Below are 13,672 nucleotides of genomic sequence, written 5' to 3'. Positions count from 1 at the left end.
GACACTGCTCCTTCTTTCTTAAGTTCACTGCCAAGGCAATTACAATTACTGACAATTTTTAAAAAGCAGCACATGAGTATCATGTTAAAACAGACATTGCTGGATGAAAAAAAAAAAGTAATTTTAAAATAAATTCCAGATCTGTAGCATGATTATCAAACTGTTTAAATCCTTTGTGGTATGTATGCTATTATTACAATTTTTTTCATGGTGGACAACAGAAAGTTTCTGAATTGTCTATAGCAACAGTGAACAAATTATTGCTGAAGGATCTTTTCCAACCTAAATAATTCTATGATTCTATTCTGTGAAAGAACCCTGATCCTGCTGTTGCTCTTTTTAGCCATGGAAATACAAATAATGCCTTTGTTAAGACCTACTCTAATGTTTATGCATTTTGATCTGATTCCATGTAACACTAAACACACACTAACAGACAGACCAATATGAAACAATGCTACTTTTAAAAATTATATCTATAATCTCTTCTTTTAAGGAATAAGGTTACATTTTAAGACCTGTTTAGATCCATTAAATCTCACCCAGCTTAAACAGGCAAATACTATCCAAACAAAATTTGAAAGACAAATGTTGAATTTCTATAGAAAAAATATCTTTCTCCTTCTCCTGTACACCTCAGATAATGTACACCTCAGATATCTTCATAAAATGGAAGTTGTCATTACTGTAAGCACTTTACCATTTGAAGTTAAAGACTAAAAAGGACTAACTGACCCAGTCGAGAAAAATACGCTAAATTCAAATCCAACAGAAGTGTGTTTTTTAAACGGCATACATACTGCCAGTGACAATATTTACCTGCTAAACATCCATATGCAATCATGATTCAGTGAACTCCTTCAGTATGCAAGTGAGCCTATTAAAATCAACTATTAATATACTGAAGTAGGCTGCTAAATCAGAGCCTGCATTTTACATTACAGTATTCGCAGTGCCAAATTCTTGGTAACAGCACGTTGACAATACATCCTGAAATGGTTTTTTTTTTTTTTTTTTAAAACATGAAAAAAAGTAAAACATATACAGTACATGGTGACATGTCTAAACCTTTAACGCAGAAAATGCTGGTTTATACAGGGGTCCTCCAACTTACCTGTGGCATGGCAGAAGAGGCGAAAGGGTTCCCGGACACTAACATGCTGTGCCTGGTCACTTAGGGAAGGTGGCAACAACATGACCTTTACAGGGTCTGTGCTAGACCAAACATCAGGCTGGGTACTGGTGGGTGAAGGAGGTGAATCACTTCCCACACAGGACAAAAAGGAGGTACCAGTAGGAGGGAAAGGTATAGGAGATGAGGCTGTGTGACAGAAGAGGACAGAAAAGAAAAAAAAAAAAAAAAAGAGGGTACTAAGGAAAAAGGTTGTAAGAAATACATCACACACTGAAGAAATAATGCAAGACGACAAATGAATTTTAGAAGGGTAATAAGAGGAAGTGTCCCTAGGCCCCCTGAGAAGAGCGCTTTCCTCCTTCACCCACGTTTCTTTTTCCATCCTTCCAATCCCCCACGGGTTATAACCCATTCAACTAAAGCTGAGAAGAGAATCTGCTTCAAATTAATTACAAAAGTTTTCACTTTTCCCCCTTAAAGGAAACCACAGGGAACATTAGTGCTTGCAATATGGAAAGCAGTGTCATTGTGTCAAGTTTCATAAAAGTCAAGATATAATACAATTTATTTTAATATTTATTCTGTTATATGTACATAATTAAAAATAGAAAAATAAAACCAAACTGAATCTTATAAAATATAAACTGTTTACACTAAGATGGTCTAAATTATGTTCGCATGAAAGTTCAACATAGAAAAGCAGCCCAGGCATACTGCTATTTACTGTTAAAATGTATTCTACTTCTAGCAATATTTACAGAAAGATGCAGTGAGAGGAACAATTCTTCAGGACTGTACCACACAAAATGCTTTTACAGACAAACAGTGCTGCTGTGAACCAGGCTGAGAACAAATGCACACTTTCACGTCTGCAGGCATGATTCACATAAACAGTTCAAATGACTGATTGTTTGAGCAGCTCCCGTTTCAGTCTCCAGTTGCGTAGGAGATTGGAAGGTGTCATCCAGAAAGGGTGACGCTGCAAAGATTTGTCACAAAAAGAAGCTGAGTTATTTCTGAATCTGAAAAAAAGAAAAAGAATCGGCAATGCTTTCTCATCAGGCTGTAGCCTAACAGTCCATTCCAGCGAGTCACTAGCTGAATTATTGTAGTTAATTCTTCTCAATTCCTGTTTCGCTTCCACAGTGCAAAAAACCTCTCTCCATGTCACTGTTAACTGACAGCTGCTTGCCTGTACTGTTTCATAAAAAGAAAAACTCCAAAAAATCCAGTTTTGTATAGAAAATAGAATGTGGCTATGTCCAGCTTGCGGGGGGGGGGGGGGGGGGGGGAAGCATTCCTAAATCTATTATTTCCTCCCTCCCCCGCCACTTACTCCATGTTTTGTACTGATATTGTTGTACCTAAATTTCTAGAAAGCAGCAAAGAAAAAAGCCTTTAAACAAGATTATCCCTGAGAGTCTTACACAAATCAAGCCAATGCTATCCCCATTATACCTTAAAATCTAAGATACTTAAAAAGCAGTTAAAAAAATTAACCAACTAAAGAGACCTAGTGTGCCAAAACACAAAGCATAAAACTAAAAATAATCACTAGAAGCAAAGAAAAAAAATGTCCCAATCTGGACAAAAGTCTATAATTTACCAATCTGATAAACTAAACTTAATTTCCAATTTGGAATTAAAATGAAACTAGGTCTTTTTTTAATGGCAGCTAAAAATGTGTAGACTGAAGTACTTTTTTAAAGCCAACTGAATTAGAAAGTTACTTTTATCCTATGGAAGAACAGGGCTGCAGAACAAGCAAGTAACTGTTCACTAGAGCGAAGCGCTCAGTGGGGGGAAAACTGGGAACAAACAAATGGTGATCTGAAACTGGCCATTTAAAAAAAAAAAACAAAACAAAACACAAAACCAAAACAACAGTACAACACAAGATGCTATGGTCTGCAGACAAGAACACCGCTTCTCTAATCTGGCGAGATCTGAACGCAAATTGGCTTGCTGTACAGCTTAAGCATGTAAACCCCGCTATGGCTCAGCTGTCACCCCCACACTCTCTGTGCTCAAATAGCTAGCCGCAGGACCACAGCTGATTTCCACCACTGAAATGGACGACTGGGTCCTTCAGTCCCCCTCTGCATCTGAGTCGGCGTACTTGAGCTCACACTTGACATCGAAGGGCTTGTCCTTGGCCTCTCGGGATGCCTGCGAATCCCCAGGCTGCAGCTGGCCATTCCCACAGTCGGGCTCAGTCTCGTAGCCGGTGTCGTGCGCCGGCTTCGGCTGCTCCCCGCTCTGGTGGCTGACGCTGCCTTGCTCCACCAGTGTCTCCTTCACACTTTGCTCGCAATCAGAAAAATCTGACTTCGTTTTCTTCTTACCAAGCAGCATGACAGAGCGAAATTTCAGGCACTGCCCTGGCAAGTACCCTTTGTAACAGTTGTAGGAGAGCAGGCACAAGAAGAGAATAAAAAAGAAGAGGAAGAGGAACATCAACAGGAAGTTATCGTTTGACTTGAGGAACATCGTTTTTTCTGGGACGGCGTCAGGAACTGAATTGAAGGGCTCTGTGTTGGAGGCTGCACTTGTTAGGACAGGGCCAATGGGCTTTGTTACTATCCTTGCTGTCGTTACCGGTACCATATGAGTGGTCGAGGCGTGAGCTGTAGACCCCTCGGCTGGTACAGCTGACACTTTTGGCACATCGCTATTACCTTCTGTTGGTGCAGCTGCCGTGGTGGGGCCCACTGTGGTATGCTGGATCTTTTTCAGTTCCAGAACATGCTTAGCCAGCACTTGAGAAAATTTCTTATTCTTCACTTTTTCTTCTGACAGACACTGGTAAACACCGCTGTCTCCTTCTGATAAATTGAAGATGAGCAGCGCCTTTTCCAGCAGACGGTACTTGGGACTCTCCACTCTCAGCACATCGTCTTTGAACTTCCAAACTACCTGTGCCAGATTGGACTTTTGAGAACACTTGAGTTCTGCTGTGCTCCCATGCTTGAATGTATGCTGTAGGGAATTCTCTCTTACTTTATCTGGAACATCAAAATAAATGTGCAGAGTATCAGCAACGATCCCCATTTGCTCTAATCCGTACAGTTTCACAAGACTGTGCGATAGTCTTAACAGAAACGTAAGGATTACGGCATTCAGATTACCTCACAAGACCGAGATGACAGCATGCAAGAATCTCAGTGACATACCAAGCTACAGTTGCAAGCGAGACATCAAGACAGACTAAGAGACAGGACACCTCAAACTCTAAGACAGCCTCCACTTCTAGACAAAGATGAGACCTTGTTGATCCGCAACTGAGCGTGCATCTGAGACGAGTCATTGTTTGAGACAAGATGCTGAACTTGGTATCACTTTATATGCAATTAGTGCATTTTAAGTAAATCAGCAACTACAAAATATCCAAGAAGAAATTGAACAAAGTGCTGTTACTCAGTTTAAACTCTCTTCTAAAAAAATATCAGCACTTGTGGCACACCCACAATGCAACACCATAAATTAACGAAAAAACTAACAAGCAAAACTCTCATGGCGGTCCATGCTTTGCTTGGATTAGAAATAAAAATGGAGTAAATCAAACTCTTCAATAGCTTTGTTTACTGCAGTACAAATCTCCTGTAACACTACTCTTTTTAAGATCTCCTTGATCTGGTGGCAGCAGCACACACTATAAAGAAAGGACCTGTGGTTACTTGCCTTAAAGTACTATGGAGAGTACTTCAGCTGCTCTTTATCATGTTCTGAGTTCCCCTCCCCTCTCACCATAAAACCAGCTTTTTTCAGGATCATTTCATCTGATCCAGCAGCAATAACCAAGCACTTATCAAGGCTCACAGTAGAATGTCAAATGCTGTATCACAGAGACAGAGGCCTCTGCACTAGAAGTACTTATGGTAAATATTGCTTTCATTCAGAAGTCGCTGTTGAGGTGCCCCCGTTCATTTCAGGGGTTTGTGCACTGCACACTGAAATGTATACAAACATAAGACATTTTAAGACAACATGCTGGCTGTACTGATGCTCAAATATTTAAAAGCAGAATCTCATACCTATTAAAATATAAATGAATATCCAGATAATCACAAAAACCAAGCCGAACTAAACATACTCTTTCACTACTCCACTAGACATGTGAAAGAGCTCTTTAAAGACTAACTCACCAGAACAAGACGATGCATCTCCACCTATGTTCTGAATCCAGTTCCTGTAAAAGGAAGTCCAAGTATTACAACTTCAAATCTTGTTTCCTACAGCCTGCCCATCCTCTCATACTAAGTTAGATTCATCTTATTGAAATAGCACAAGCAGACATGGATGGATAGGAAAAAGTCTGTATTTGAAAACATTGAGTTAAAAAAAATGCCAGTTATCGGTAAGGGACAAGACTGATGCAATATTGATTGTAACTGTAAGGTTATCAAAGGCTACCATTACCTTTCAATTTCGCTTTCTTTAAAAATATCAATGCAGGAAGCTTCAAGGGGTTTCCAAGCACAGTAAGGATCCCTTGCTAAAACACAGTCAACACAAGTGCTGTACTTGTCACAGAATGCCACCGGAGACTGAACCACACCAGAATTTGAACCAGCATAGAGGTATCTTCTGCCCTAAAACAACAAACAAAGCACAACAAAAAAACCACAGCCAATCACTTTCTCAAAGTGAACAATCCAATTCATAAAACGATTTGAAAATTATTAAAGAGTTGCATACACACAGACTTGTTTGTAAAAACTGGAGCATGAGGGGAATAAGCATTTTGATTAGCTTTTATTTCTAGAAAGGAAAGGAAACTTCTCTTGAAAATATTCAGCAATGCTGGAAGTTCAAAAGGCTAAAGAACAAAAACCTGAAATAGATACAGTTATGAGAACGGAAAGTAACTATGTCTAACCATGGCTTTATCACACAGTTTTTCCACAAATACGAATGCACCGACAATCCTCGTATGAGGCAAGGCAAGCCTGTGCTGATGACAAGGCTGCAGCAGGCACACGCAAGCCTGAACAGGCAAGGCTTGCTGATGCAGGACCTGCTCCTGCTCCTGTTAACCCAAAGCAGCCCTCCTGCCTTCAGCTCTTCTGCCAGTCAGGTCTCTGCAGCCACATCAACATCAGCCTTACAAGAGTCAAATGCAGCTGCCTACTTGCTAATCAAGGAGGAACACTGGATAGTATTCAAAGGAAACAGCACTGGCATGACACCTCGGAAAAGGGGGATATAAACAGAACGGCTATTTGACACACTGTTGCTGGGGATCCCAAACAAGTCTCACTCTGAGCACGACAGGAAAAGACCGTACTCATCCCGAACACCCTTCTCATAAAAGGCAGGCAGCTGCCTTACTTCACTCATCTGTTTCAAAGCTCAGGGAAACTGATGGCTAAAGGTACACTGTGAGTTTACATATCATTATGCAAAGCCTCAAGAAAGGGGCCTGCGCTGCAACCCAAAACCACCAGTGACCGACCCTCTAGTCCTTTTGAGAGGCTGTGCATATAAAGCCAAACACCACACACCACCTTGGCAGTGGGGGTTGGCTTCATCCTGAGCAGAATACCGAGTGGATTTATCAGCACCCTACCACAGTTGTCATGGCAAACGAGCCAGATCCAAGCACAGAGTGGCTTTTCCTGTACTGCAGCTGTATGGATCTCTGTATGTAGAAATGTACTCAGAGGTTGTGTCTGCAGTGAGACTGCTTGACTCTGGCAGGAGGAATATGGTCACAAAGTGATGGGCAGACAGCCCAGAAAGATTTCTAGTAGAGAAACATTCTTCAAAAACCTCGTTTGTGGTGCAGACTTTTGGCCTTGACATCAGAAACAGCCTCAAAAAAAACAACGAACAGGGCATCTTAGGGCTGAATTTAGGTTTTGGGGCTCACTGTCACTCTTTCACTAAGGATGTAAGGAGGCTTTGCCATGAGAACTCGGAACAGGTTAGTCTCTTTAATGCAATGATCATGAGGAAGTCTGTCTTAAAATTAAGCTAATGAACGATGCATTCTGACTAACAGCAATATCTAGAGGAAGCTACAAGACCAAGCACAAATCAGTTTGGATCCATCTCATATATGAAGTGTGCAGACAGCACACAAGACAAACTCTTGACACTGGAAGATGAAAGACAAAACTGGATCAAAAGAATCTGCTGGCACTGCTGGAAGATGGACTTTGAAAGAGAATCAAACGTCAGATATATACATTCAAATGCAGTCTTTCATCCTGAACTTGAACTTAGGTTAGTGTCGGACTATGCTGCAGTGCCCACAGAAGGAAGTCTGCAGTGTTGGAGACATACGACTTTCTAGGAAAAGCTTCCCACTCTGCCGGAAAGCTCCCCCAATGCACCGAGTGCTGCTCATCTCTCTAGTGCTCCGCTAGCCAACATCCAAGCCAACAGTGCAACACTGCGCATGGGTTGTAGTGTCTCGGCATCGTTCTCAGCTGGTACATCCATGAGTTCAGAGAACATCCAGCAAGCTGAACAGACCATTTTAAAAAATCTAGACACATCTTTCAGTCAAGCAGGAGTTATGAGGATCTACTGTGGGCTCATCTGACTCTGCCCACCACCCTCCAAACAAGGTGAAGGTATATGGGAAGGGCCTGGAGACTACTGCAATAATGTGTTCAGAAAGGACTCTGACTCCAGAGAGACCTGAAGCCCACCATCAGGACAACAAGTATTACCCTCTTGTGGTTAATCCATTACTATGGGATGCCACTACACATATCACAATACCAGGTCTATGAAGGACTTCAGTAGCAACTGACTGTGATTGCTACTGTGATGTCCAAGGAGGCAGAAACTTGTGTTTTCACGCTGGGGAGCAGAAGTAATCCCTGCTTGGGTGGTACCGCAACTATACAGCTTTCATGACTCTGGCGCCTGACCCAACCTCCAACTCCTCATCACTGAAAAGGACTGCTGCTTTTATGGGAATGTACTGGGCAGCACTGCTTCAGTTTTGGGTGTTAGTTTTAAGTGTCAAAAGTTATTCTAGCAACACTGAAATTTTCCCTTGCAGAAGATAAAAGCCATTATTCTCCACAGTGCCATGCAGGAAGCAGTGTTTTGTTTCAATACTACGCTTTGAGAGAAGTTACTCTGTGAAAAGACAGCATGTTCCCTATGCAGCCCCTACGCCATGTCTCACACAGCCCCCTTCCAGGATATTCTTGAGGAACTGAGAATGCGGCACCTGGATTCAGAGCAAATAAATTCAGTGTCATCATTTCTACACTAGCCTTGTCTACCAAGTGCATGCTGAAACTGCTAGATCACATGTCTTTGGTATCAGGTTGTAATGCCTATCCCTTCCCTTCCACTCCCCAGAAATGGGGGAATCTTAATTAAGCCAGTGTATGAATGATCCCACCATTTACCCACAATGAGAAGAATGGGCATTAGCATATTAGAAGAGCTATCTGTCATTATCTTCTATCACAGGGCAAATGCTGAAACCTCCTGTCAAAGTGAAGCATTTGAAGCTTTCTTTGCAGTTAAAGCAGAAGAAATCAGCAAACATTTTTTATATACATACACACACTATATATACACACATATATATACACGAACACATATATATAGTAAGTTGCCAGTGTGATGCATCATACAATAATACAAACATCTACTGAAATCTACTAGCACGAAAGTTTTTAATCACTGATTTTCATTTGTCTATCAAAAATATACTCTGTCCTCAAGACTTCTTTCTATTATAAGCATGAAAGGACAAATAAGCATGCAAGATGAGCTTGAAAGAATTATGGCATAAAGCTCTCTTCTACTGAGTTGATCATGTTGGCATGCAAAATTTTATTAAATATCACACAAAAATAAAAGCTGTTTCTAAGATATCTTGGCAGTATTCCTAAATCCCTAGCTGCAGAGCATTTATCGATCACTAGGTAGCTACTGAATGCCAGTATTACTACCAGACACTTCAAGAGAGTCATTCTTTCCTTAAGAAACCCCAAAATTTCACCAGTTGAGGTGTCTTGATACAAGCCACTGCTTAGGGTAATAATTTCACAGACATTCACAGATCTGCAGGTCTGAGTAACTAGGGTCAGAAGCCTAACTCGTGTACAAAGTACACACAGTGATTATCCTCCCACTGTCACAAAATCACTCCAGGATTAAACTGAGCAACTGATGAATAGCACAGAATGACTGCTGGGTTTGGAGCCTGCGGCAAGGCTTGTGTCCCCCAGCTGGTGCTGCAGCTGGTGCCCTGCTGGGCAGACAGGACATCACCAAAGGTCCTCACCCCCAGCCACACCAACGTGACTGCTCTCATGATACATCTAGCATGCAGAAGCCTGCGAGATTTGGGACAGGAGAAACCAATTAGTTACACAATTATGAGTCTCTCTGCTCGACAAGACTGTTCTCTCTTCTTAGGTCTATTTCCTCAGTGAATAGGGTCTATTATTCTATAGACCTATCTTAGGTCTACTTCCTCAGTGAATATTTCCCCTAATATACTACTCCTCTGCTAAACCGCCGAGGATTTTCTCTCATGGATTTGCAATGGCCACAAGGGGTCAGAATTTTTACATTACTCCTAACCTGAAAACCAGTACCTTAAAACACGTTACAGCTTTCAGCTTCTGCACATGGAATCCAAGTGAACACCTGCACACCTGTGCCCCCCGCCCCCCTTCCGTGTACCTACAGACCTTCAGAAGCTTGCCACCTACCAAACACATTGAAATGCAGCAGGCAATACATGATATTGCTGTAGTGCGAGGAGGTACAGATGCAGCCTTTGGCTCTGTGCACAGTGACGGTCTTTTGTCAGGACAACACTACAAGGTGGTAGTAAAAAGTTTTGTGGAAGAGTAAAATGAGATGAATGCTGTGATGCTTATAGCACTTACTTTTTTGGATGAAAGCAGGAGAGTTTGGACTGGCTCAAAGTTTGGAAAAAGCTGTGTTTCTTCAATAATATGCATTCCATTTTCATAGCTGATAGCTTTGTGCAGGGCTCCTCGATCTGAAACAACAAAGCAATATATTTAAGTAAGATCCTTAAAATAAAAAGGTAGGAAAAAAATTGCACAATTGCTGTAAGTTGTCTCAACAATCTGCTTGCTGTTCAGCTGAAGACTTCACACAACTCTGTGTCAATGGCAACCATTAAACTTGCCATCATAAGGAGCTCTGAGCAAGAAATATTTTGGGATAAAGAATGACCACTCAGGGATTATCTTATGTGTGTTTTTGCTGCACTCATTGCAGTTCTGCAGTACTTTTCCCGCAATACTTTTTCAAAGCATGTAAGATTCTCCACTTAACTCACCATGGCCCCTTACTTCTTAATGAAAACACCAGCTGGTGTAAAAGCACTGTAAATACGGAAATCTCAAGAGTTCCTCTTCGAACATACTTCAGCATAAAGAATCAGTGCATCATTAAAAAAAGCGTTTTGCAGAACTCACCTGTACTGATGAACATAACATCATATATGGTGCCATTGAGTGCTCTGACTCTGTCTACTACAATCTGGGTATACTTCACGTCTCGTTTTACTAGTCGAGGTCTGTCTCCCATTGGAGTCACTGAATCATCCATTAGAGGATGATCTTTAACAAACTGCAATGTTTTGTCCGGTAAATTCAGAGAACTCATGTAGTTTGATGCTCTAGCTTCATTGTTTATACACTAGTGGGAACCAGTGGGGGGGAACAAACCAAAAAAAAAAAAGATACAACCAAGTTATACCATTTACTCGTATAAAATAGAGACAATTAACAGCAGCTACATGCATTTTCTTCTCTGCATTATTTTGGCCAGTAAGCACACCTCTACATTATACTCATTCTACCGAGGAAGGTCCTCAGGTCTCGTAGCACCTTGGCTTCCGTGATGTACTAATCCCTGAGCTTCGGGCAACATTCCTCTTTGGGCCCAAAATATGTTTTAGGAAAATATTCTTTCTGGACTCTCATGCTTCTTAACTACTTTTAAGTCACCTGCTGAATGTCACCTCATTCAGCAGTAGCAACAAGATGACTGCAGGGAACATGAGAAAGTAAGAAAAGTGTGAAAGAGACCCAGCACTATGAACATTTCAGCTTGCAGAGCAATGCACTGCATTGGATAAGCCTGCTGAACCTACTGAGACAATGCAATAATTGCTATACTTTTGCTCATCTGAACTAAAAACTATTTTGATGTTGCCTAGTGTATACTGACATCTATTTCACCACTAGACAATTAGTAACAAAACAATGAAAATACAAAACCAGCAAATAACTCAATTATGAATTAAAAAACCCCACTTTGATTCCCAGATACAAAGTTCAGAATAAATCACCTGAGCGTTTTTCTACAAAGTCTTTACAACAAAAAGTATCCAGATAGGGCAAACTAAAATTAAGCTTTAGTAGGTTACCCAATATTTTCTAGTTTATTTACTCCTGAGCATTAAAAAAAGACTAGTCATCAGATCCAAGATTACAGAAACTTACAGCACCAGGTCGAGGATTAGGAATTTCCCCATTGTATCGTACCCACTTTGTATGAGACTGTTCTACTGTAGCACTCTGCATATACTTTCCTTTCGAGAAAACCTCTTCTACAGTAGACAGATTGTATGCACACACTGCTGACAGTCCCACATTATTCCTAACAGTTCAGGAAGAAAGAAAAAAAATCATAGGAGTAATTATTGCTTTTTGTAGTAACCAACTGAGATTGAAAGTACTTATCCAGGAAAGGCTATACCACACTTACAGTTGCGGGGTGAAGACTCCATATATCACCGGTTCCTTCAAAGTTGGAGACTTGAGAATAAAAACATCATTGATAATATTGAAAATTAAATTCTTATCAGGGATGGTACAAATCAATCTGGCCTTGAGAAAGGAAGTCCATTTTTTCTGCAAGGTCCTTAATCCTCCTTGGTCCCTCTTTTGATATTAAAAAAATAAAAAGGTGTTTGTGAGGAGAATTAGCAGCATTTTTGCATTTAAGAACCACTGCTATACTACATGAAGTTACTGAGCCCTGTTATTTTCTAACATTTCATCTACAGCAACATCAATAAATGTTAACACAAACAGAAAAGTAAGGAAACCACAGGAAAATTAGTTGATTCAACAAAAATAATGCAGAATGGTTTCTATCAACACATAGAGGTAAGATGAGACATGAAACTTATAGAAGAACCATACTTCAGCAACACTTCAAAAACTGAGATGAGCAATGTACCGTCACAAAAAGCCTGATTATTAGAACAAGTAAAATAAGCATGGAAGTACCATACTGTCCCTTTAATAAGTAACATTGCATTTGTTCTGTGACATCTAAACTGTGATTTAAATTCTAATGTGGCAATATGCACTTAAACTTGCCTGACATTAATAATTTCATTAGAAGAAATGCAGCAATGGCTTAACTCTGCAAGCAGTTACCATCTTTATTAAGGACTGGCAGTACCAAGGCTTAAAGAAGTAAATATACATTGACTAGAAATGTTTCAAAATACTTGATACTCAAGCTGTAGCTCTGTTACTTCTCTTCAAAAAGCAGGGCATATTTGAACATTATTAATATTTCCCATTCATTATCCAATGCTGTTATGCAAAGTATTAAAGGAAATCTCCAAAAATTATGAAAACAATTAAGTATAAACGCTTATAGATTTGCAACCTACGATGATTCCTATTTCAATCAAACAGCAGCAATAAAGCTCTCATATTCCACGATACTCCCCTTTCAAAGCATACACAAGCTGTCAGTGGGCAGAGGGCCATAGTAATAAGTCCCATGTAAACCTGCCTCCAGCTGCTTGTTTAATGGAGATCTCAAGGGCACTAACTTGTTACTGATGTTTTGACTTCCATGTTTAAATATAAAACAGTGAAGTCAAAATAAAACCGTTCAACCTCATCAAAATGAAACGGCTAGATAAATTTCCTGTTGGAAAAAAAAATCCTGAGGAAATTCATACATTCCACTGAAAAAGTTTTTGTTAAATCAACATTTTTTAGTGGAAAAAACCTCTTTCATCAGCAAGATTTTTAACTAACACTCCCTGAGTACGTACTTGAATCAGCCTAACACACTGAGGTTTAAACACAGCGAGTGTGACAGAATCAGGCTGCTGGTGTCCATTTTCCTTGAGGCTCTAGTAGCTTTAACAGCTTCATGGAAGTCCCATCTGCTACACCACAGTCAAGAGCTATTCTGCTGTGGACACAGCTACAGTTTTGTTTGTATACCGCTACTTGAAAGTAACTTGACAAACATCCTATCCACTCAGCTCCAACCAAAGTCAGTTCTTCCCAGGGAGCTATACTTAAACTTAGAGCTGTTTAAAAAAAATAAAAAGGAAACCCACGGGAGACACTTTTTCTGTTGCTGGGGTTTGTGGTGGTTGAGTTTTTTCCCCTGGGGTGGGCAGAACCCTCAGATGTACTGAAATTCCACCATTATGCAAAATCAAATCAGGTATTTGTTCCCAAAGCAACAATCAGGCTTTCTCAGTTCTGAAGAACTGATTGAAATTGCCCATTCACTAAGTTTGACCACTTC

The 13,672-nt window shown here is 40.4% G+C and overlaps 1 protein-coding gene across 2 annotated transcripts in view; it reads right to left on the bottom strand.

Annotated features, from left to right (window-relative positions):
* Positions 1–13,672, bottom strand: part of SEMA4D (semaphorin 4D) — a 44,018-nt gene that overhangs the window by 13,062 nt on the left and 17,284 nt on the right. The window contains exons 9-15 of one of the 2 annotated variants that reach the window (XM_050913269.1): positions 11,870–12,045; positions 11,605–11,761; positions 10,573–10,795; positions 10,012–10,127; positions 5,555–5,727; positions 5,281–5,324; positions 2,464–4,140 (exon numbers count right to left, since the gene is read on the bottom strand). In XM_050913269.1, coding sequence (XP_050769226.1) covers positions 3,224–4,140; positions 5,281–5,324; positions 5,555–5,727; positions 10,012–10,127; positions 10,573–10,795; positions 11,605–11,761; positions 11,870–12,045 — 1,806 coding nt within the window. In that variant the 3' untranslated portion in view covers positions 2,464–3,223. Of the gene's footprint in view, positions 1–2,463; positions 4,141–5,280; positions 5,325–5,554; positions 5,728–10,011; positions 10,128–10,572; positions 10,796–11,604; positions 11,762–11,869; positions 12,046–13,672 lie in introns of those variants that run through there. The other variant, XM_050913270.1, reaches the window with a different exon arrangement.

Source organism: Gymnogyps californianus, chromosome Z (genome assembly GCF_018139145.2).
Source record: "Gymnogyps californianus isolate 813 chromosome Z, ASM1813914v2, whole genome shotgun sequence".
Lineage (NCBI taxonomy): Eukaryota > Metazoa > Chordata > Aves > Accipitriformes > Cathartidae > Gymnogyps > Gymnogyps californianus.
The sequence above is the reverse complement of the archived record's forward strand: the minus strand, read 5'-3'. Positions and strand labels throughout refer to the sequence as shown.